This window comes from Mustelus asterias, unplaced genomic scaffold, assembly GCF_964213995.1.
Source record: "Mustelus asterias unplaced genomic scaffold, sMusAst1.hap1.1 HAP1_SCAFFOLD_475, whole genome shotgun sequence".
Lineage (NCBI taxonomy): Eukaryota > Metazoa > Chordata > Chondrichthyes > Carcharhiniformes > Triakidae > Mustelus > Mustelus asterias.
This window is the reverse complement of record NW_027590427.1, coordinates 24,949-48,638: the sequence shown is the minus strand read 5'-3', so window position 1 is coordinate 48,638 and position 23,690 is coordinate 24,949. Positions and strand designations below refer to the sequence as shown.

General features: G+C 44.9%; 1 protein-coding gene across 1 annotated transcript; it reads right to left on the bottom strand.

Annotated features, from left to right (window-relative positions):
- Positions 1-123: 123 nt before the first annotated feature.
- On the bottom strand, positions 124-22,959 carry LOC144486814 (uncharacterized). Its single transcript, XM_078204835.1, has 3 exons — positions 22,510-22,959; positions 11,232-12,012; positions 124-140 (listed from the first exon to the last, which is right to left on the bottom strand). Exons 1-3 carry the CDS (start codon positions 22,957-22,959, stop codon positions 124-126), a joined length of 1,248 nt encoding a protein of 415 aa, XP_078060961.1.
- Positions 22,960-23,690: the final 731 nt, after the last annotated feature.

Sequence of the window (23,690 nt, the reverse complement as noted above, 5' to 3'; positions counted from 1 at the left end):
CACTGAAATGATCCACATAAGGCGATGAAGGATGTTTATGTTATCTGGTTGTAAATAATGTGTTTTCCCCCCCTACTACATGCAGGCCTAAAATAAATGCAGAAAGAACTGAAAAAATGCAGCTCATGGAAAAGAATATCCTGGAGCAAAAGAGAAAGGGAGAGGTAACGGTTGTTGTAAATAAATAAAGCATTGGTCCAGAGTAAGTTTAATGGCTGAATAAAGGACAGCCCTCCCTATGTCTCTCCAGATAAGATAATTGAAGCCTGATCCACACATGTGTATGGTCTCTCCCTGCTGTGAATGGTGCGATGTTTTTTCAGGATGGGTAACCAGTTAAAGCTCTTTCCATAGTCAGTGCACTGGAACACTCTCACTCAGGTGTGTTTGTATGTGTGTGTTGGTGTCTTTCCAGTCACACTGATGTTTCAAATCATTTGGAAACCCCATTTGGAATATTGTGAGCAGTTTTGGTCCCCATATCTAAGGACGGATGTGCTGGCTTTGGAAAAGGTCCAGAGGAGGTTCACAAGAATGATCCCTGGAATGAAGAGCTTAGAATAGAATAGAATCCCTCAAGTACAGAAAGAGGCCATTTGGCCCATCGAGTCTGCACCGACCACAATCCCACCCAGGCCCTTCCCCCATATCCCTACATATTTTACCCACTAATCCCTCTAACCTACACATCCCGGGACACTAAGGGGCAATTTTTTAGCATGGCCAATCAACCTAACCTGCACATCTTTGGACTGTGGGAGGAAACCGGAGGAAACCCACACAGACACGAGGAGAATGTGCAAACTCCACACAGACAGTGACCCAAGCCGGGAATCGAACCCAATTCCCTGGAGCTGTGAAGCAGCAGTGCTAACCACTGTGCTACCGTGCCGCCCCAAAGCTTGTCCAATGAGGAACAGTTGAGGACTCTGGGTCTGTATTCGTTGGAGTTTAGAAGGATGAGCGGGGATCTTAATGAAAGTTACAGGATATTGCGAGGCCTGGATAGAGTGGACATGGAGAGGATGTTTCCATTAGTAGGAAGAACTCGAATTAGAGGGCACAACCTCAGACGAAAGGGACAATCCTTCAAAACAGAGATGAGGAGGAATTTCATCAGCCAGAAAGTGGTGAATCTGTGGAACTCTTTGCCGCAGAAGGCTGTGGAGGCCAGGTCATTGAGTGTCTTTCAGACAGAGATAGATAGGTTCTTGATTAATAAGGGAATCGGGTTATGGGAAAAAGGCAGGAGAATGGGGATGAGAAAAATATCAGCCATGATTGAATGGCGGAGCAGAATCGATTGGCCGAGTGGCCTAATTCTGCTCCTATGTCTTATGGTCTAAACCGACAGAATAGAGAAACATTTCTCCTTCTAGATTCAAAGCCGATGATATTCTGGTTGCAAGGAATCAAGTGACTCTGTCAGATCTGTATGTGAAGTTGGAGATTTCTGTCTGTAAATCCTCACCTAATATCCTGTAAAGGTGTTTACAACAGACATCACAGTCAGTACAAGATAGAAATTCAGAACAAACAATTCGAGTTTCTATGGAACATTATTTCCTCTCTTATTCCCCAAAGCTGTAAATCTGAATCCTTTTTATTTATTAGTGGCCGAAGTTGGCTTACATTAACATTGCAATGAAGTTACTGTGAAAGTCCCCGAGTTGTCACACTCCAGCACCTGTTTGGTTTCACTGAAGGAGAATTTGCCATGGCCAATGTGCCTAACCAACACGTCTTTCGGACTGTGGGAGGAAACCGGAGTAACCGGAGGAAACCCACGCAGGCACGGGGAAAACATGCAGAGTCCGCACACTCAGTGATCCAAGCTGGCAATTGAACCCTGGTCCCTGGCGCTGTGAGGCAGCAGTGCTTCCCGCTGTGCTGCCCTTTACCCAACACTCCCTCCATTCTCACTCTGCTGTATCTAATATTCACCCACCCCATTGTCCTGAAGGTGCTGATTGAGGCTGATTGACAGATCCATGCTCACTGCTTCCTGCCCTGTTGTGAGACTTCTTACTGTGTCCTGTCCTGGACAGTAAGACGTCTCACAACACCAGGTTAAAGTCCAACAGGTTTATTTGGTAGCAAATACCATAAGCTTTCGGAGCACTGCTCCTTCGTCAGATGGAGTGGAGATGGAGGCAGATATCCACTCCATCTGACGAAGGAGCAGTGCTCCGAAAGCTTATGGTATTTGCTACCAAATAAACCTGTTGGACTTTAACCTGGTGTTGTGAGACTTCTTACTGTGTTTACCCCAGTCCAACTCCGGCATCTCCACATCCTGCCCTGGACACACACAGCTGGAAATCTCCATGCAGGCTCCCAGACAGATATATGTCTATCTGACTGGACTAACAATGTGTGGAATGTACAGACTGGGGGAACAATGGGTGGGGGCGGGGCTCCCGGGTCCGCACGCCTGAACCCGGAGACGTCACTGCGGAGCAGAGTGATTGCTGTTGGCTGATTCAGGCAGGCTCCATTGTGCCGTCACAATGACTCAGAGGGGCGTTCCCAGCACACAGTGTCCCATTGGCAGCAATATCACTGGTTACAGAAGTCGCACACTGCGGATTGGACACCAGCTCAACGCGGCTGGCGGTCAAAGCCCCGCCCACCCCCACGTGGGCCCGGGCTCCGCCCCCTCAGTCTATATGCGGCAGACTGACCAATGGCCATGCTTGGAGGACCGGAAGGGCGATGGTCCTCCAGCCAATCAGAGTCCAGGCCCTGTGTCAATGGCCGCGCGGAGTTTCCTGTGGACATGAATGTGGGGGTTCGATCAGTAAGTTTGCTGATGGTCCAAAAATTGGTGTTGTGGTAAATAGCGAGGAGGAAAGCCTTAGATTACAGGATGATGTGGACGAGCTGGTTAGATGGGCAGAGTCGTGGCAAATGTAATTTAACCCTGAAATGTCTGAGGTGATGAATTTTGGAAGGACTAACAAGGCAAGGGAACAGATAATGAACAATAGGCCGTCAGGAAGTACAGAGGACCAGAGGGACCTTGGGGTGCATGTCCATAGGACCCTGAAGACAGCAGGACAGATTGATAAACTGGTTAAGAAGGGATATGGGATACTTGTCTTTTTTAGCCAAAGCATCAAATATTACAGCAGGCAGGTTATGATTGAGTGTATAAAATGCTGGAGTACTGTCTGCAGTTCGGGTCGCCACACTTTAGGAAGGATGTGATTGCACTGGAGAAGGTGCAGAGGAGATTCACCAGGATGCTGCCTGGGCTGGAACGTGTCAGTCATGAAGAGAGGCTGGTTAGGCTTGAATTGGTCTCCCTAAAGCAGAGAAGGCTGAGGGGGGGCCTGATTGAGATGTACAAAAATATGAACCCTCAGTTCACTGACCTTTAGTAGCTGGGTCAATATCCAGAGACATAGATTTAAGTGAGGGGCAGGAAATTTAGAGGGGATTTGAGGGAAAAGATTTTCACCCAGAGGGTGGTGGGAATCGGGAACTCACTGCTTGAAAGGGTGGGAGAGGTGGGAACGCTCAACATTAAGAAGCATTTAGATAAGTACTTGAAGACCCATAACGTATAAGGCTGCTACTGACCAAGTGGTGAAAGGTGGGCTTAGAACAGATCGGTGCTTGAGAGCTGGCACAAATACGATGGGTCAAAGGGCCTCTTGCTGTGCTTTAAAACTCTGAGGACAGAATTATGACAGTGTGGTTATGTGATAAATATTGGATGGTTCTATAATAAAGTACATTTATTATTATTTCTTGTCTTGTAATATAGTACTGTTGCTACGTTATATATTTCCAGTCAGAGCCATCACAGCACAGGGGGAGTCCATTGGACAATTCGAGGCCCTGCTGACTCTCTGTCGAGCAATTCTGTCAGTCTGGAGAAGGTCCCATTTTCTGTAATCCTGCAGCACCCATCCAATCACATTTCGAAATTACTGATCATCTCTGCTTGACTACCCTCAGAGGCAGCAAGTTCAGGAGCATGACTAATCACAACCCCCTGTATCTTAACCAACTTACAGATTTAGGGGAATGAGTGGGGAAAGAATGTTCTATAGAAACTAGAATTATCTGTTCTGAATTTTGATCCTGTAGTGACTGTGATGTCTGCTGCAAACTCCTTTTATAGGATATCAGAAGGTTAGGATCCATTGACAGAATCCCAAATCATGCGCCACGTTCAAGATTTGACAGTCGCTCAATTCATCTGGACCTGAATACCATCGGCCTTTGCATCTAGAAGGAGAAATGCTTCTCTATTCTGTCTGCTTCAGAAGGCGTTAAACGTCAGTGTGACTGGAAAAGCACCAACGCACACACACCCGAGTGAGAGTGTTCCAGCGCACTGACTGTGGTAAGAGCTTTAACCAGTTATATAGCCTGAAAATACATCGCAGCTTTCACAGTGGGCAGAGACTGTACCTGTGTTCTGTGTGAGATTTAACTGATTGTTTAACCTGGAGAGTCACAAGGACACCCGCACCATGGAGAAACCATGGAATGTGGGAAGGGATTCAGATTCCCATCTCGGCTGGAAATTCATCGACGTATTCACACTGAGGAGTGGCCATTCACCTGCTCTGTGTGTGGCATGGGATTCACTTATTTCTCCAAGCTGTTGAACCACAAAGTCACTCACACTAATGAGAGACCCTTTAAATGCTCCGACTGTGGGAGCAGCTTCTCCTGACAGGAGCTGCTGAGACACGAGCGAATTCACACTGAGGAGAAACCGTTCAGTTGCTCTCAATGCTCAAAGAGATTTAGATCAACATCCAACCTGCAGGAACACCAGCGAGTTCACACCAGTAAGAGACCCTTTAAATGCTCCGACTGTGGGAGTGAATTCAAAAGGTCTCAGGATCTGAGGGACCACCAGCACATTCACACCGAGGAGAGACCATTCAGCTGCTCTCACTGCACAAAGAGGTTTCGAACATCATCCCACCTGCAGAGACACCAGCGAATTCACACTGGGGAGAAACCATTCACCTGCTCTGTGTGTGGGAAAGGATTCACTGATTCATTCAACCTGCGGGAACACCAGCGAACTCACATTGGGGAGAGGCCATTTATCTGCTGTGTGTGTGGAAAGGGATTCACCCGGGCATCCAGCCTGCTGACACACCAGCGGGTTCACACCGGGGAGGGGCTGTTTACCTGCTCTCACTGTGGGAAGGGATTCACTCAGTTATCCAGACTGCAGGTACACGTTCGAGTTCACACTGGGGAGAGACCATTCACCTGCTCTGTGTGTGGAAAGGGATTCACTCAGTCAACATCCCTGCAGAGACACCAGCGAGTTCACAAGTGATGACAGGAGTTGGATTCTGCTGTTATTGCTGCTGTTAATCACATCCAGGACTGAACAGTGTTCATTCTGACAGTTGGTGAAGTGGGAGGGTCGGAGGGTTTCTTTCTGCTGGACTGGCCGGTCGCACAACTTTGCTTCCAGTGGGCTGATGCTCTTTGAGCCTGGGAGAGCACATTTCCACTGAAATGACCCACAAAAGCTGATGAAGGACATTTATTTTATCCTGGATAGTAAATAGTGTTTTTTCTACCACTACAGGTAGATCAAAAATAAATACAGAAAGAATTGGAAAAACACAGCAGGTCTGGCAGCATCTGTGGAGAGAGAAACAGAGATAATGTTTCACATCCAATGTAACTCTACTTCAGAACTAAAGAGAGGGAGAAATGTGATGGGTTTGATGCTGCTGAGAAAGGGGGGAGGGGCAGGTAGAACAAAAGAGAAAGTCAGGGATTGGTTAGAGGGTGGGTGAGATTAAATGACAAAAATGTCCGGAACAAAAGGCAAAGGGAGAGGTAATGGTTGTGGTAAAGAAACAAAGCATTGGTCCAGAGTAAGTGTTAATGGCAGAATAAAGGACAGCTCTGTCTGGAAGCAAAAAACATGAAAACAAGATGCAGACTGGCACTCGGCAAAAAACAACAAATCAAAATGGAGGAGAGAGTTCAGGGTGTGAAGTTGTTGAACTCAATGTTGAGTCCAGAAGGCTGTAAAGTGCCTCATCGGAAGATGAGGGGCTGTTTGTCCAGCTTGTGTTGGGCTTCTCCGGAACATTGCAGCAGGCCGAGGACAGAAATGTGAGCGTGAGAGCAAGGTGGTGAATTCTAATGGCAAGCGGAAGGTCAGGGTGATGCTTGTGGACTGAGCGGAGGTGTTCCACAAAGAGGGCAGGGAACAGGCTACAGATGAATTAAAGAGAAACCATTTGTGTCCAGAACATTGTGAACATCCTTTTACTCTGGTTGTCTTTGATCCTCAAGTCATTTTCTGTTTGTTTTAACCATGTTCTGTTTCATTAATAGACTTTTATCAGTAAAAATATTTAATTTTTCTGGACTTTTCCTGATGAGATTGATGCACTTTAGGGAAAGTGGGTGAGAGGGGTTGGCAGGTTCTTTAACAGAAAGTGAGTCCCTCTAAGGTAATTGGCAAAGGAGCCAGAGGGGGAGATGAGATTTTATTTTTTGACACAGTGAGTTGTTCTGATCTGCCTGAAAGCAGATTCAATAGTTTGCCTCCAAAGGGTTAAGACTTGAGTGGGAAGAATTTGGGGAAAGAACCGTGCAGTTGGATGAATCAAAGAGTCCTTTCAAAGAGATAGCAGGAGGACGATGGGCTGAATGGACTCCTCCTGCAGCCTGTCAATCTCATCCTCCAGCTTTTGTGCATGTTAAAAGGGGCAGATTTCATTGCAGCCTCTTCCCTGTATATGTATTTAAAGAGACGGGTTTCTCTTTAGCCCTGAGTGACCGATATAACAATTGATTGGAGGCCCATTTCTCACTCAGTCCTCCAGCACCTTCCTGTCTCTTGATTACTGCAACATACATTGCAGTTTTCCAACTGGGGCGCAGGCCTCATTATTCACAGCTAAATTCAGCCCTCAGCTCCGTCGCCTGGCTGTCATTGACAAGAGCAATAGAGAGACAGAAAGGTGCCACAGGCTCAAATGGGAAGTCAAAACACAGGGCTTTGAATGAATTATTAGGATCTCTGTAATGATCAATAATTTAAAGAAATGAATTCTAAACTCAATGAGTAAATTGAAGAATCACAGGACAAAACTTCCAAGTTTTATGACTTCTACTCCAACAAACTGGAAGCAACAATGACGAAACACTTCTTTGTCGGGAACATAACCCTTAAACTGTAAAATTGAACTTTGCCCTTTTCCTCTTAACACCATCAAATGTCCCACTCAATGGTTATATTTTATTCCACCTTGGAATGTTCACACTCAATTCTCCAAGAATGAGTCCAAGGTGATTTTTCACTCCCCAAGAGTTTATTTCCATTGTTTTCCTTTTCCCGTCTGGCAACCTTTTAATCCCAGAACTGTCCTTCACAGTGATGGTTCTCCTGGACATTTTCCCACGAACACAAGCAAGGCGAATCTTCCAGCCTTGTTTCACAATCCTCAGGAATTTGTGACCAACATTTGACATAGGAGCAGAAGTTGGCCATTTGGCCCTTTGAGTCTGCTCCCCCATTTATTTAGATCATGGCTGATCTGTTTGTGTTGTGTTGTGGGAAATTTACCACTTCGGAGTCAGACTTGGAGGTTGAACAAAACAGTTTTATTTCGGACAAAGCTTTGGGAGAAAGCACTGGTACTCCGCAGTACTTGGCAGCGACCTTCTCAACTACACAATGGTAGTTGAGCATCTTTATACCTTTTAGACAATAGATAGTATGGACATTAGCCGTTAATACATCGTTACAAGTTGAGTAGGCAGATACGGACATCGACAATTAACACATTGTTACAAGCAGACAGGTACGGACATGGACAGTTAACACATCATTATACATAGAATGAATATATTTATGCAGTTATGTCCTCTATCAATGACTGGTTTCGATATATATATTTATGTATTTATGTCCCCATCAGTGGCGGATTTTATCATCAAACTCATTGTTCTGGGTCTGCTCTTATCTCAAGTCTTAAAGTGCCCCAGGTCTGACCAGCTTCCTGCAGCAATTCAGATACTGTAGGTTTTAACTCTTTGTGTAACTGTCTGTGCCCAAAGCCAGTGCCTTTTAATGTCCCTTCCCAGAGTCCATTTTGTGTGCCAGGTAACCATTTTGTGTCCATCATTTTGATTTCACCATAACAGTTGCGTTCCACATTCTCGTTCCACACCCGATATTTTTGATGCCCTTATCCAACATCAGTTGGTGTAAAGGCAAAATTCTGCTGTTGCTGGAATCTGAAACAAAAACAGAAAATGCTGGACAATCTCAGCAAGTCTGATATCATCTGTAAAGAGAGAATAGAGACAACATTTTGAGTCAGGATTACTCTTTGTCAGAGGTGAAGACGAGGAAAATCGGACAAACTTTATCCTGTGAGGGTCAAGAATTGGGAAGCAATCTATTAAACCTCCTCTGAACCACTCTCAATGCATTTGTATCATTTCTTAAATCGGAGTCAAAGCTGCACCCAGTATTCAAGATGCAGTCTCAGTAATGCCCTGTATAACTGAAGCAGAACATCTTTACTCCAATGTTCAATTTCTCTCGTAATAAAGGATTGCATTCCATTTGTAAGAACTTTGATTTATTTGTACTAAGATTTATGCGGGTTCTCTTGTTTACAATAACCTCCCTAATCGTAAATCACACCAGGTTCCAGTGTCTTAACCATATGGCAAGAAAGAACACTTTAAATGGTGAATTCAGAAAGTTTATTAATCATTAAAAATGTAACAAGTCAGAACGATAAAAGGCAAAGTATCGATTAACAGTTAATCGAGAAAGTTTAACTTTAACAATTGAACAGACTTCTCTCCATCCCTCTCAGACCAGGACATGAAGTGACCGCTCCAAAAACATGGATAACTTGTAAAACCAACAGCTCTCCACACCTCTCTGTAAACATATCTCCCTCCACCTCTCTCTACCAAATTGCCTTCTCAAGATCACTTTTTTATACTTTAAAAATGTCAAAAGACCATCTTAGCCAATTCCCATAAATCTTCAATTATAAACTAAAATAGACACGAGTTTTCAGATGATTTGAAAAGAAATGAACTGTCTGCTGAAAGGGTTAACTTTTCTACAGAACCTGAAGGGATGGGGAGTGAGCAGAAAAAAATTGGCCCACAATAATACCACTTTACACAAGTATAAAAATCAAAACAAACTCGATTGTAAACTTCATCTCTTAATTTTTTTGTTATATTCCACAACCTAATTGTTTTTATTTGATCAGTTTTGTTAGGGATGGGTAACTTCTGTTCTTTATAAACTGCTTCACTCATTTTGTTGATTCTCCATGAACTCGGAGAATCAGAACCCAGACTTTATCATCCTTGTCCTTTTTCTCCCTTTGCCACCACTCCCTCTGTTTTGCGGGAGGGTCGTGGGGATTCCAATCAGAACTAATCATTTTATCATAAAAGTAAAATACTGCGGATGCTGGAATCTGAAACAAAAGCAGAAAATGCTGGAAAATGTCAGCAGGTCTGACAGCTTCTGTGGGGACAGAATAGAGCCAATGTTTCAGGTATGGATGACCCTTTATAAGAGCTCTTATGAAGTGTCTTCCAGACTCGAAATGTTGGCTCTATTCTCTAATAATTTTATCGATATGTTTCTTGCTCTTAGTTTCCAATTAGCAGGTAAGAGACCTGTCCAGTCCTCGCTCGAGCTCTGATTTTTTCACTGGCCATGCTTGAGTCAGTTTATAACCATTAGAATCTACTCTCAGAGGTCTGCTTTTCAGTCCAGTGCTATTTGGAGTATACCGTTACTTCACCGACTAACGGGTCACATGTCCCTCACAGTTCTTATCACAAATTTGGGATAAAATAATTTAAACAATGCCTGAGAACGCTTTTTAACTTCTTAACCAACTATCTCCCACTGTTTGTTGATTGGTCAGACGTCCTCTTCACAGATTCGGGTATCTCAGCCGCTCAAAATCAGCCGGACCTGGAATAAGATTCATTCTAACTCATTCTGAGTAAATATTCACACCAGGTCCTCTGTCGGGGCCCTGCTCAGCAGCTTTAATGGTCTGTGATTGCAGAAACTGAGCAGTCACAGGAATGTGGTCAAGATAGTCCAGTCCCATAATGCCTCACATTCAATCTGCAGTCCTTCAATTATAACAGAATATGTGGCTGTATGTAGCTGCCTCGGCCGTGGTCAACCCCACAACTGCCTTCCTGAACTGTTACAATGCCTGAGGTGTACGTACACCCACAGTGCTGTTAGGGAGGGATTTCCAGCTACACATTCCAGACTTTCACTGGACTGTAGGTGGATACCAGATTGACATATTCCATTCAACCACACCCAAGGTGAGTTATTCCAATTCCTTTATTGTCCAGGACAAGATATTCACAATATCTTTAAAACAGGAATTAAACATTCCCATTTGGTTTCAGGTCTTAACATATTCTGTTAGTTTGTTCTTTATTGTTAATGTCAGGCTGGGGTTGTTCCTCTTGGAGTAAAGGAGGTTGAGGGGAGATTTGATAGAGGTGGACAAGATTCTGACAGGTGCAGATAAGGTGGACAAAGAAAAGTTGTTCCCATTAGCTGATGGGACATGGACGAGGGGGACACAGATTTAAAGTTTCAGGTCAGAGATGCAGGGAGGGATGTGAGGAAGAATATTTTGATGCAGCGAATGGTAATGACCTGGAACTCGCTGCCTACGAGGGTGGAGGAAATGGAGACAATAAACAATTAGAAAGGAAATTGGATGGGCATCTGGGGGAGTTTCAAACAGAAATGCTGACTAAATATCTCTGAACTTCCTAACACCCTGTCACTCTGTGATCCTTGTGAAATTTAAAACAAGGTATTCGCAACAAGACTCAAAGAACATCAGCTCACTGGAGGCAAAGTTGTGAGACCGGCCAGTCCAGCAGAAAGAAACCCTCCGACCCTCCCCATTGACTAACTGTGAGAATGAACAAAATGCAGTCCTGGATGTAATTGAGAGCAGAAACAATAACAGCAGAATCCAACCCCTGTGAACTTGTTGGTGCCTCAGCAGCTGTGATGAAATTCCGAACACTTTTTATACACTGAGCAGGTGGACAGTTTCTCCCCAGTGGAACTTCACTGATGTCTCAACAGGTGGGATAACTGAGTGAATTCCGTCCCACACTGAGAGCAGGTGAATGGTCTCTCTCCATGTGAATTTGCTGGTGTCTCTGCAGGTTGGACAACTGACTGAAACCCTTCCCACACTGAGAGCAAGTAAATGGCCTCTCCCCAGTATGAACTCGCTGGTGTCTCCGCAGGTGGGATGACTGAGTGAATGTCTTCCCACACTGAGAGCAGGTGAACGGCCTCTCTCCAGTGTGAACTCGCTGGTGTTTCTGCTGGGTGGATAACTGACTGAAACCCTTCCCACACTGAGAGCAGGTAAATGGTCTCTCCCCAGTGTGAACTCGCTGGTGTCTCCGCAGGACGGATGACCGAATGAATGTCTTCCCACACTGAGAGCAGGTGAACGGCCTCTCCCCGGTGTGAACGTGCTGATGTGTCCGCAGGTCGGATGACCGAGTGAATCCCTTCCCACACTGAGAGCAGGGGAACGGCCTCTCCCCGGTGTGAACGTGCTGATGTGTCTGCAGGTCGGATGACCGAGTGAATCTCTTCCCACAACGAGAGCAGATGAATGGCCTCTCCCCAGTATGAACTCGCTGGTGTGTCTGCAGGTTGGAAAACTGACTGAACCCCTTCCCACACCGAGAGCAGATAAACAGCCTCTCCCCAGTGTGAATTCGCTGGTGTCTCTGCAAAGTGGATAACACAGTGAATCCCTTTCCACACTGAGAGCAGGTGAACGGTCTCTCTCCAGTGTGAACTCGCTTGTGTGACTGCAGGCTGGGCAACAGAGCGAATCCCTCCCCACACTGAGAGCAGATGAATGGTCTCTCCCCAGTGTGGCTGCGCCGATGAGCATCCAGCAGAGAGGGGGCTCTGTATCTCTTCCCACAGTCTGCACATTTCCATGGTTTCTCCATGGTGCAGGTGTCCTTGCCTCTCCCTTGGGTGGCCAATCAGTTGAAGCCTTGTCCACACACAGAACACGGGTCCAGTCTCTCCCTGCTGTGAATGGTGTGATATTTATTCAGGCTGTGTAACTGGTTAAAGCTCTTTAGTCAGTGCACTGGAACACTCTCACTCGGGTGTGGCAGTGTGTTGGTGCTTTTCCACTCACTGATGGCCGAAGTCTTTTCAAATCCAAGTGGAAGGTTTAATCTGAAGCTGTGGCCAACTTCCGCATTGAGACGTCACAATGGAGCGCTGCCTGAATCAGCCAATAGGAATTACTCGGCTCCGCAGTGACGTGTCGGGGTTCCATGTCGCAGGCCCGGCTCGCGGATCCGGGAGCCCCGCCCCCACCCATTGTTCCCTACCCCCTGCACCGCCTCCAGCCACGGTTTCCAGGCAACCGACTGGCGGCTCCGGCCAGAGCGAGAAGCCGCTCGGTGATCTCCCCCCCCCCCTTTGTCCGGCGGCTGCTGCTCCAAAAAGAGATCGAGAGCGGACCGCTGGCGGCAGCCGCACTGCGCCTGCTCCGGACCGCTCGGCTCAGCAGCGCTCTCTGCGCCTGCTCCGGACAGCTCGGCTCAGCAGCGCTCTCTGCGCCTGCTCCGGACAGCTCGGCTCAGCAGCGCTCTCTGCGCCTGCGTGCTGGGCTGCCAGCTGAGGGAGTGGTGGAGGGGACTTTGCAAAATCTCTTCCCATCATTTTCTTCCAAGTCCCGCAGTTTGATTTGAAACAGAACAGCTTCTGTTTGTAGCTTCACCACAGACTCAAACTTCACACACAGACTCAAACTTCACCACAGACTCAAACTTCACACACAGACTCAAACTTCACCACAGACTCAAACTTCACACACAGACTCAAACTTCACCACAGACTCAAACTTCACACACAGACTCCAAGTTCACCACAGACTCAAACTTCACACACAGACTCAAACTTCATCACAGACTCAAACTTCACCACAGACTCAAACTTCACACACAGACTCAAACTTCACCACAGACTCAAACTTCACACACAGACTCAAACTTCACCACAGACTCAAACTTCACACACAGACTCCAAGTTCACCACAGACTCAAACTTCACACACAGACTCAAACTTCACACACAGACTCAAACTTCACCACAGACTCAAACTTCACACACAGACTCAAACTTCATCACAGACTCAAACTTCACCACAGACTCAAACTTCACCACAGACTCAAACTTCACACACAGACTCAAACTTCATCACAGACTCAAACTTCACCACAGACTCAAACTTCACCACAGACTCAAACTTCACACACAGACTCAAACTTCACCACAGACTCAAACTTCATCACAGACTCAAACTTCATCACAGACTCAAACTTCACCACAGACTCAAACTTCACACACAGACTCAAACCTCCTCTGGACAACACCTGTGAGGAAAACACTTTCTTTCTCCCTCTGGGAAATACAGAGACAGAGAAATTCTCTGGAACTGGAATTAGAGCCAAATATACTGAGGGGGAAATGTTTGTGATTTTGTGGAACCTGTTTTTATTGTCTGAGCTTTTTAAAGTGTAATTTATCTTGTCTATTCAAATACTGTTTCATAATGCATGATTCAGTGATTATTTTAGATTAATTTTTAAAGTAAAGATGTTTAAAAATGAAACATTGTCTTTCAGTTTATTCCATTGGGATTTGTGGGAATTTGTTTATTATAAGGTGACCATGAGGATCGTAACAACATTGATATGTCTGGTGTTGTTATATGGTGCATATGATGTGGAGATGCCGGTGTTGGACTGGGGTGGGCACAGTAAGAAGTCTCACAACACCTGGTTAAAGTCCAACGGGTTTATTTGGAATCACGAGCTTTCAGAGCGCTGCTCCTTCTCACCTGGTGTTGTGAGACTTCTTACTATATGGTGCATATTAGGTATATTATTTATGGATTTGTATTACAGTTGATGTTGTTTAATTCCAGAATAGTATTGTAACTACACTGTATATTTTCCAGTCAAAGACTCATCAGAGCACAAGATAAATCAATTCAGCAGCTTGAGTCCGTGCCAAGTCTCTGTCGGGGAATCCACTCAGTGCCATTTTTCCTCGATATCCCTGTTCCCCAGTACGTTTCATTCCTTCAAGTGCCCGACCAATTTTATCTTGAAATCACTGGTCGTCTCCACTTCCACCACTCTCATCGTCAGTGAGTTCCAGAACATGATTGCTTGCTCCCTAAGTCAAGTTCTTCCACACCCATCTGTATCTCTAATCATGTAATAGAGTTCTGAATATTGCATACATTTTTAGTCCACTAAATATGCTAATTTTTGATATGCTTAGACACAATCCTGTGTGAAGATTTCAGGAATATGTGTCCTGTACATGAAACAGTCAGCACGGATCTGTCGATTAGGATGAATCAGCACCCTCAGGACAATGTCTATTTCAGGTCCAGCAAAGTGAGAATGGAGGGAGAGTGTTTGGGATGGAGATTTACAAATTTTCAAGAATGAGAGGAAAGAATGTTCCACAGAAACTAGAATTGTCTGTTCTGAGTTTTTATCCTGTACTGACAGCAATGATTTTTGTGAATTTCTTTCACAGGCTATTAGAAGGGGAGAATTTACAGACACAAATCTCAACAAACATGACGTTAGGATCTGACAGAGTCACCCAATTATTCAGGATCTGAATACCATCGGCATTTGAAACTGGAATGGGAAATGTTTGTCTGTTCCTTCAAACTGTTTAAACATCAGTGTGACTGGAAAATCACTGAGACACATTCACTCGAGTGAGAGTATTCCAGTGAACTGACTGTGGAAAGAGCTTTAACCAGTTACACAGCCTGGAAAAGATCGAAGGATTCACAGTGAGGAGAGACCATGTATGTATTATCTGTGGGGTCAAACCTTCATCTGAACCTGCAAATGTACAAAGACACTCAGACCATGGGAATGTAGGGACTGTGGGACGGGATTCAATTGTCCCTCGAAGCTGGAAACCCTTCGATGCAGCCACACTGTGGAGACACCGTTCACCTGCTCTGAGTTTGGAAGGGGATTTCGTGATTCATCCACCCTGAGGAATCACCAGCGACTTCACATCAGGGAGAGGCCATTCACCTGCTCTGAGTGTGGGAAGAAATTCAGCGATTCGTCTGCCCTGCTGACACAGCAGCGGGTTCACAATGGGGAGAGACCATTCACCTGTTGTGTTGTGGAAAGGGATTCACTCAGTCATCTACCCTGCAGAACCACCAGCGATTTCACACGGGTGAGGGACTGTTCCCCTGCTCAGAGCGTGGGCAGGGATTCACTCACTCATCGCTCCCGCTGACAAACCAACGCATTCACACTGGGCCGAGGCCATTCATCTGCTCTGAGTGTGGGAAGGGATTCACTCAATTATTTAGTCTGCTGAGAAAGATACGATTACATACTGGGGAAAGGCCATTCATCTGATGTGTGTGTGGGAAGTGACTCAGTCAATCATCCAGTCTGCTGGAATACTGAGGCACCTCCCCCAATAAGAAACCTGTTCAATGCTCTGACTGTGGGAGCTGCTTTAAAACCTGAGCCTACCTGAGGGTCGACCACCGCATTCACACTGAGGAGACCCCGTTCAGGCGCTCTCACTGTGCAAAGAGGTTTAGAACATCATCTGACCTACTGAAACATCAGGGAATTCACACTGGGGAGAGACCCTGATAATTCCCACTCACTTTCAGCGATTTCTCATAAAACCTACCAGATTGGAAGCTTCTGCCTGAAATTTTATTTTCCCTTAGTTTCCAAACTGAGACCATTCGCCTGCTCAGTATGTGGGAAAGGATTCACTTGTTCACCCAAGCTGCTGAGACACCGTGGCAGTCACACCGATTAGTGATTTTTCGGATGCTCTGACTGTGGCTGTTAATTATATCAATAGAGGTGAAGTTTATTCAGATGGAGGGCACTGATTAGATAGTTATAATGAGCAGGCAAAAAGTGGGACTCACTAATATAACTTGGAGTCAGAGTTGAACCTGTAATGTTTGATTCTGTGAACAAATCTGTACCAAATAAAGATTGACTCCACCCCAAGGCTGTCAGGATTATAACAAGGTAACAGAAAATGCTTGTCTAATGGTGAAGGTTGGAAACTAAAAGAAAGTATATTTCAGACGGAAGCTTCCAATCCCAGCAGTTTATGTGAGAAATGAGTGAAAGGCAGTGGGAATTGTCAGGGTCTGATTACCTGCTGATGCTCTCGGAGTCTGAACCATACAACCAGTGGAAGAATGAAGTGGCGATGTGGACACGGGTTACATCCCGATCAAGGAGGAAACAAGATCTGGCCTTGGCACTGTCACTTCCTAACACAAGGAAAATCAGCAACAAGGCATTTTCTGATCAGCCAAACTGCAAGTTGATAACTGCACTGGCACGGATGATTCATGTAAAGAATTCACTTCAGGTGGTTGGAGGGTAGAATCCCTGTCAATTGGTCTATGGGAGAAATCCCTAATTCCCCTCTGTGCCGGGCGATCGCCCTCCTGCTTTAAAGGGATACAATTAGTTCCATTTTCAGTCATCAATTATCTGATTGTTCCATGAAAAGAATTGCTCGAAGTAACAAATTATTGGAGATACCAGAAGAGGGTTTCTTCATGTGTAACGTTTGGACAGAAGGAGAAAAAACATCTTTTTCTTCGATTTGTTTTGAAACACTGTTTGTGTGAATTTTTGCGATCCCGGTCAGGACTGTTAACGTTTGCAGAGAAATTCGAACACCCAGTGATTAACTGAAAGAATTACATCACAAGATTCCACATTTTTAAACAAAAACAAACTTTACTGTATGTTTAAATAAATTTAAAAAGACAACACTACAAATTGAATACTACACTCAATAAAGATTTATGATATAAACCTAGTTCTATTTTTTTACCTCACCCCAAGAGTTTCTTTATACTTAATGATATCTTGAAGGTTCATTCACTTCTGTTCCTAGGACCATCCCAAAGCTCTCCACAATTCACTTTAATTCTCCCCAGTACTCCAGATATTCTCCAAGCTCCAAGAGTTTATGGGAGTCCATCCATTATCTTTTCATTAAACAAGCCTCCAATTTTCCTTTAAGCTCTCAAACTGTGGACTCCTCAGTCCAAACATGGGCTTCACTGCATTCTTGCTGAGGGATTTAAATGTTGGAAACACCCCTGGTTTCTAATGGTCCTCGAGGCTTCTAGTCCCACAGCTCCTGGTCCCACAACTGGTGGCTTCCAAGCGAACTGCAGACTGTCCGCTGTCTATCTGTGGAACCAGGTCATTAATTGGAAAGGACTCAAAAGGTTACGGGGAAAAGGCAGGAGAATGGGATTGAGATTTATCAGCCATGATCGAATGGCACAGCAGATTCGATGGGCCGAATAGCCTAATTCTGCTCCTATATCTTATGGTCTAATTCTAACCAAGGCTCCACCCTGAATCACATATCCCCATGGTAACAGAGACCAGGTGGAATGTCCGACAGATATTTCGCTTCAAAACTAAACCCTTTTTCCCTGAGGTCTGCATGAAGAATTCACCGAACAAAAACAGTACAATAATTGTCAGTCCCAATGTCTCCAGCTAAAAGATCCAGCTGACCTTTTACAGTTCTTACCTCTCGAGTTTTGACTTCTTAAACCAACATGGGCCATGCTTTGTGACTGCGAATTCCCTGAGGGTGTTTTCATCAGATTCTCAATCCAGGTTTTCCATTTTTTAAAAGCAATTCTTGCAACTAATTCATATTTCGAAAACATAGGAATTATGAAATTAGATTTCTGTAACAAAAACAGGAAAAAATGGAAATGTATCACCTTCATAATATCCCATTTAGAATATTACAATGTACAACATGCTGTATATCTTAACAACAGCCATGATCTTATTGAATGGTTGAGCCGGCTCGAAGGGCCAAATGGCCTCCTCCTGTTCCTAAATCCACTGTTTTCCTATGTTTAACTATCTTATAACCTGCAACAGACATAATAATCCCTCCATTGTCCACTTCACATTCACAAGTCCAGCTTGGTAACAGCACACTGCTGGGTTCCATGTCCAGGAATCTCAGTCCACTGAAGATGGAAATTACTGCTTGCAGTCTTTTCTGAAACTTTTCTTTTTACAATAATTATAGTCCAAAGGTCCTCCTGCAAAAGGAGAGTCTTCATTGCTGTTCATTTGTGAATTTTCAAGTTCTATTTTGAAAACAGTCTGTTCAGAGTTCACGTTTTGAAATTTATTTTCTTTCATGTTTGTAGTTCCTCCATTGTTTAAATCCAGAGAGAAAATTCCAGTCAATTCCACATTGAAACTGTCTTCTTCTCGCTCAGTTATAGCTGATTCCTTTATTGTCCAGGACAATATATTCACAATATCTTTAAAACAGAAATTAAACATTCCCATTTGATTTCAGACAGTAACATATTCTGTTAGTTTGTTCTTTATTGTCAATGTCAGGCTGGGGTTGTTCCCCTTGGAGCAAAGGAGGTTGAGGGGAGATTTGATAGAGGTGGACAAGATTCTGACAGGTTTAGATAAGGTGGACAAAGAAAAGCTGTTCCCATTAGCTGAAGGGACAAGGACGAGGGGGGTCACAGATTTCTTGTTTTGGGTCAGAGATGCAAGGCGGGGGGGGAGATGTGAGGAAGAATATTCTGATGCAGTGAATGGTAATGACCTGGAACTCGCTGCCTACGAGGGTGGAGGAAGTGGAGACAATAAACAATTAAAAAGGAAATTGGATGGGCATTTGGGATGTTCCAAACAGAACGAAGAACAAAGAAAATTTTGTTTTTCTTTTAAAGAAAACAAAAAAAACAAAAAAAGAACAAAGAAAATCCATCAAGACATCATTTGACTGAGTTTGGCAGAAAGGGACCTACACAGGGTTGGAGTCGGTGGGATTTGGCGGGGGGAACTCTCCACCGGTTGGGGATATACCAGGTACAGACGAGGATGGCTGTGGTTGTTGGAGGTCAGTCATCACTGCAAGGGTCACTGCAGGGTTCATCTAACACTCTGCTGGCCATGTTTAAACTCACATTAAGTGTTATTCCACTATCACCCTCGTGCACGATGATCCACCCAGTAAAGCAACAACTTAATATTAAAATTCTCATCCTTGGTTTCAAATCACTCCATGACCTTGCCTGTCCCAATATCTATAATCTCCTATAAGCCCCACAACCCTCAATATATTACACTGCTCTAATTCTGGTCTTTAGTTTGTCCCTGACCTTGCTTCACCATTGCAAGCTCTACCTTCAGTTGCTTAGGCTCCAACCTCTGGAATACCATCCCTACACATCTCCAACTCTCCACCTCGCTTTACTCCTTTAACACACCCCTTAAAATCTACCACTTTGACCAAATTTTTGGTCATCTAACCTAATATCTTCTTTGTGGCTCAATATCATACTTTATTTTACAATGCTCCCTGGATGTTTTATTATTTCAAGGCGCTATATAAATATATTTTGTTGTTCCTCATGTCTCCTGGGCCTAATCATTTTCAGCGGCTTCATTAATTACCGTCTCCCCACCGTAGGGTGGGAAACGGGAATGTTCACTGATGATTGCAGTGTATATTACCATTCACAACTCTGAATACTGAAGCTGCCCGCATGCAGCGCAGGACCAGGACAACATTCAGGTTGGAGCTGATTGTCAATTCATATTGACACCACATAATTATCAGGAAATATCTATTTCCAGCAAGAAAATCTAACCATCTTCCCTTGATATTCAATGGCATTACCATCAGTGAATGCCCCACCAGCAATAACTTTGGGGTTACCATTGACCAGTCATTTAAATACTGTGGTTACAGGAGCAGATCAGAGGTTGGGAGTTTTGTGGCAGGTTACTCACTTAATGATTCCCCAAAGGCTTGCCATGATTCACAAGGTATAAATCAGGAGTAAGGTGGAATATTCCCTACCTGGATGAGTGTACCTGCAACAATTTTGTAGATCATATCCAGGACAAAGTAGCTCGCCTGATCAGCATCTCAAATACCACCTTAAACATTCACTCTCCACCATTAGCCCACAATGGTGGCAGTGTATCCACATATTAGATACACTGCAAGAAATCACCAAGGCTGTTTTCACAGCATGTTCCAAACCCTAACTTCTACCACTTGAAAAACAAGTGCAGCCAGCGTATGGGAATGCCACCATCTGCAAATTGTACTCCACATCACACACCATTCTGACTTGAAAATCAATCACCATTCCTTCTCTGTCACTGCATCAAATTCCTGGAACTCTCTAACAGCGTTGTGGGTATACCTACACCAGATGGATTGCCGCGATTCAGGAAATTGGCTCACTTTCTTCACAAGGGCAATTAGTGATGCACAATGAATGTTGGCCTTGCCGCCACATTCACATCCCCTGAAAGAATAAAAAAATTCCTCATCCCTGGTATCATTCTCAGCCATGAGGACTGTAATTATCAATGAACAGCTCCGCTTTCGACTTTATGATGGGGGGAGGGTCATTGGTGGAGCAACTGAGGATGGATGGGCCGAGGACACTACCCTAGGGCTGAGATGATTGGCCTCCAACAACCGCGATCACCCTCCTCTGTGCGGGATGTGGCTCTCGCCGGTGGAGAGTTTCCCCCTGATTCCCATTGACTTCAATGTTAATCGGGTTGCTTGATGCCACGCACAGTCAAATGCTGCCTTGATGTCAATGGCAATCACTCCAACATCACCCAGTTCAACTCTTTTGTCCATGTTTGGACAAAGGCTGTAAATGAGGCAGGAGGTGAGTGGTCCTCGGTGGAACCCAAAATGAGCATCAGTGAGCAGGTTGTTGCTATAAATGCTGCTTGATCGCACCGTTGGCAACAACATCTTCCATCATTTTGCTGATGATCGAGACGAGAGACATTGGAGGGCAGTTGGCCAGTTTGGATTTTTCCTTATCCATTGCCTTCAGCTGGTGATTGATATCCCTTGAAGTGAATCGAATTGGCTGAAGATGGGCATCTGTGATACTAGGGACCTCAGGATGGATAATCCATATGGAGAGATTAGAGAAGCTGGAATTGCACTCTATAGAGCAGGAAAGGTTAAGGAAAGATTTAACAGTGATATTCAAACTTTTGAGAGGTTTTAGTCCTATTTTCAAGAAGGGGAATAGGGATAGCCCAGGTAATTACCGACCAGTGAGTCTAACCTCAGTGGTTGGTAAACTGATGGAGAAGATCCTGAGGGACAGGATATATGAGCATTTAGAGAGGTTTAGTATGCTCAAGAATACTCAGCATGGCTTTGTCAAGGGCAGATCGTGCCTTACGAGCCTGGTGGAGTTCCCCTCGCACCTTAAACCCATGCCCCGAGTAATTGACTCTTCCACCCTGGGAAAAAGCTTCTGACTATCCACTCTGTCCATGCCCCTCATAATTTTGTAGACTTCTATCAGGTCGCCCTCCTCAACCTCCGTCGTTCCAGTGAGAACAAACCAAGTTTCTCCAACCTCTCCTGATAGCTAATGCCCTCCACACCGGGCAACATCCTGATAAATATTTTCCGTACCCTCTCCAAAGCCTCCACGTCCTTCTGGTAGTGTGGTGACCAGAATTGAACGCTAGATTCCAAGTGCGGTCTAACTAAGGTTCCATAAAGCTGCAACAAGACTTGCCAATTTTTAAACTCAATGCCCCGGCCGATGAAGGCAAGCATGCCATATGCCTTCTTGATTATCTTCTCCACCTGCATTGCCACTTTCAATGACCTGTGTACCTGCACACCCAGATGCCTCTGCCTATGAATACTCTTCAGGGTTCTGCCATTTACTGTATATTTCCCATCTGTATTCGACCTTCCAAAATGCATTACCTCACATTTTTCCGGATTAAACTTCATCTGCCATCTCTCCGCCCAAGTCTCCAACTGATCTCTATCCTGCTGTATCCTCTGCCGGTCCCCATCGCTATCCGCAAATCCACCAACCTTTGTGTCGTCCACAAACTTACCAATCAAACCAGTTACATTTTCCTCCAAATCATTTACATATATTACAAACAGCAAAAGTCCCAGCACTGATCCCTGAGGAATGTCACTTGTCACAGCCCTCCATTCAGAAATGTACCTTTGCACTGCCAACCTCTGTTTTCTTCTGACTAAATATCTCTAAACTTCCTAACACCCTGTCACTCTGTGATCCTTGTGACATTTGAAATCAGGTATTCACAAAAAGACTCAAAGAGCATCAGCCCACTGGAGGCTGAGACCAGCCAGTCCAGCACAAAGAAACCCTCTGACCCTTCCCATTGACCAACTGTGAGAATGAACAAAATGCAATCCTGGATGTAATTGAGAGCAGAAACAATAACAGCAGAATCCAACCACTGTCATCACTCGTGAACCTGTTGATGTCTCAGCAGCTGGGATGAAACGCTGAAACCCTTCCCACACTGAGAGCAGGTGAACGGACTCTCCCCAGTGTGAACTCGCTGGTGTGTCCGCAGGTTGGATAACCGAGTGAATCCCTTCCCACACTGAGAGCAGGTGAATGGACTCTCCCCAGTGTGAACTCGCTGGTGTCTCTGCAGGTGGGATGACCGAGTGAATCCCTTCCCACACTGAGAGCAGGTGAATGGCCTCTCTCCAGTGTGAACTCGCTGGTGTGTCTGCAGGCTGCAGAACTGAATGAATCCCTGCCCACACTGAGAGCAGGTGAATGGTCTCTCCCCAGTGTGAACTCGCTGGTGTGACTGCAGGTTGGTTGACCGAGTGAATCCCTCCCCACACTGAGAGCAGATGAACGGCCTCTCCCCAGTGTGGTTGCGCCGATGAGCTTCCAGCTGAGATGGGGTTCTGCATCCCTTCCCACAGTCCACACATTTCCATGGTTTCTCCATGGTGCAGGTGTCCTTACCTCTCTCTTGGGTGGACAATTAGTTGAAACTTCGTCCACACACAGAACAAGATTACAGTCTCTACCCGCTGTGAATGGTGTGATATTTATTCAGACTGTGTAACTGGTTAAAGCTCTTTAGTCAGTGCATTGGAACACTCTTTCTCAAGTGTGGTAGTGTGTTGATGCTTTTTCACTCACACTGACATTTCAAATCTTTTCAAATCGACAGACTGGACAATCATTTCTCCTTCTAGGTTCAAAGTCCGATGATATTGAGGTCCCAAGGAATAAGACTCTGTCAGATCGAGACGTGACGTTTGAGATTTCAGCCTGTGATTCCTCTTTCAATATCCTGTAAAATGAGTTTACAAAAGTCATCAGTGTCAGTACAGGATAGAAATTCAGAACAGACAATTTCTATGGAACATTCTTTCCTCTCTCATTCCCCAAAAGCTGTAAATCTCCATCCCACACACTCTCTCCCCATTCTCAGCAGGTCTGGCAGCATCTGTATGGAGAGAAAAGAACTGATGTTTCAGAGCTTTGACAAAGGGTCATCTAGACAAGAAACATCAGCTCTTTTCTCTCCTTACAGATGCTGCCAGACCTGCTGAGATTTTCCAGCATTTTCTCTCTTGGTTTCAGATTCCAGCATCCGCAGTAATTTGCTTTTATAAGGCTGCAGATACCTCCTCCCAAGTAACATGCGTGTGCCCAACACATCACCACTTG

Coding starts and splice junctions, on each gene's coding strand:
- LOC144486814 (XM_078204835.1), bottom strand. CDS start 22,959: ATGGAGAAACCATGGAAATGTGTGGACTGTGGGAAGGGATGCAGAACC. Junction 12,013..22,509: donor CGTTCACCTGCTCTCAGTGT/GGGAAGGGTTTC, acceptor AAACCATGGAAA/TGTGCAGACTGTGGGAAGAG.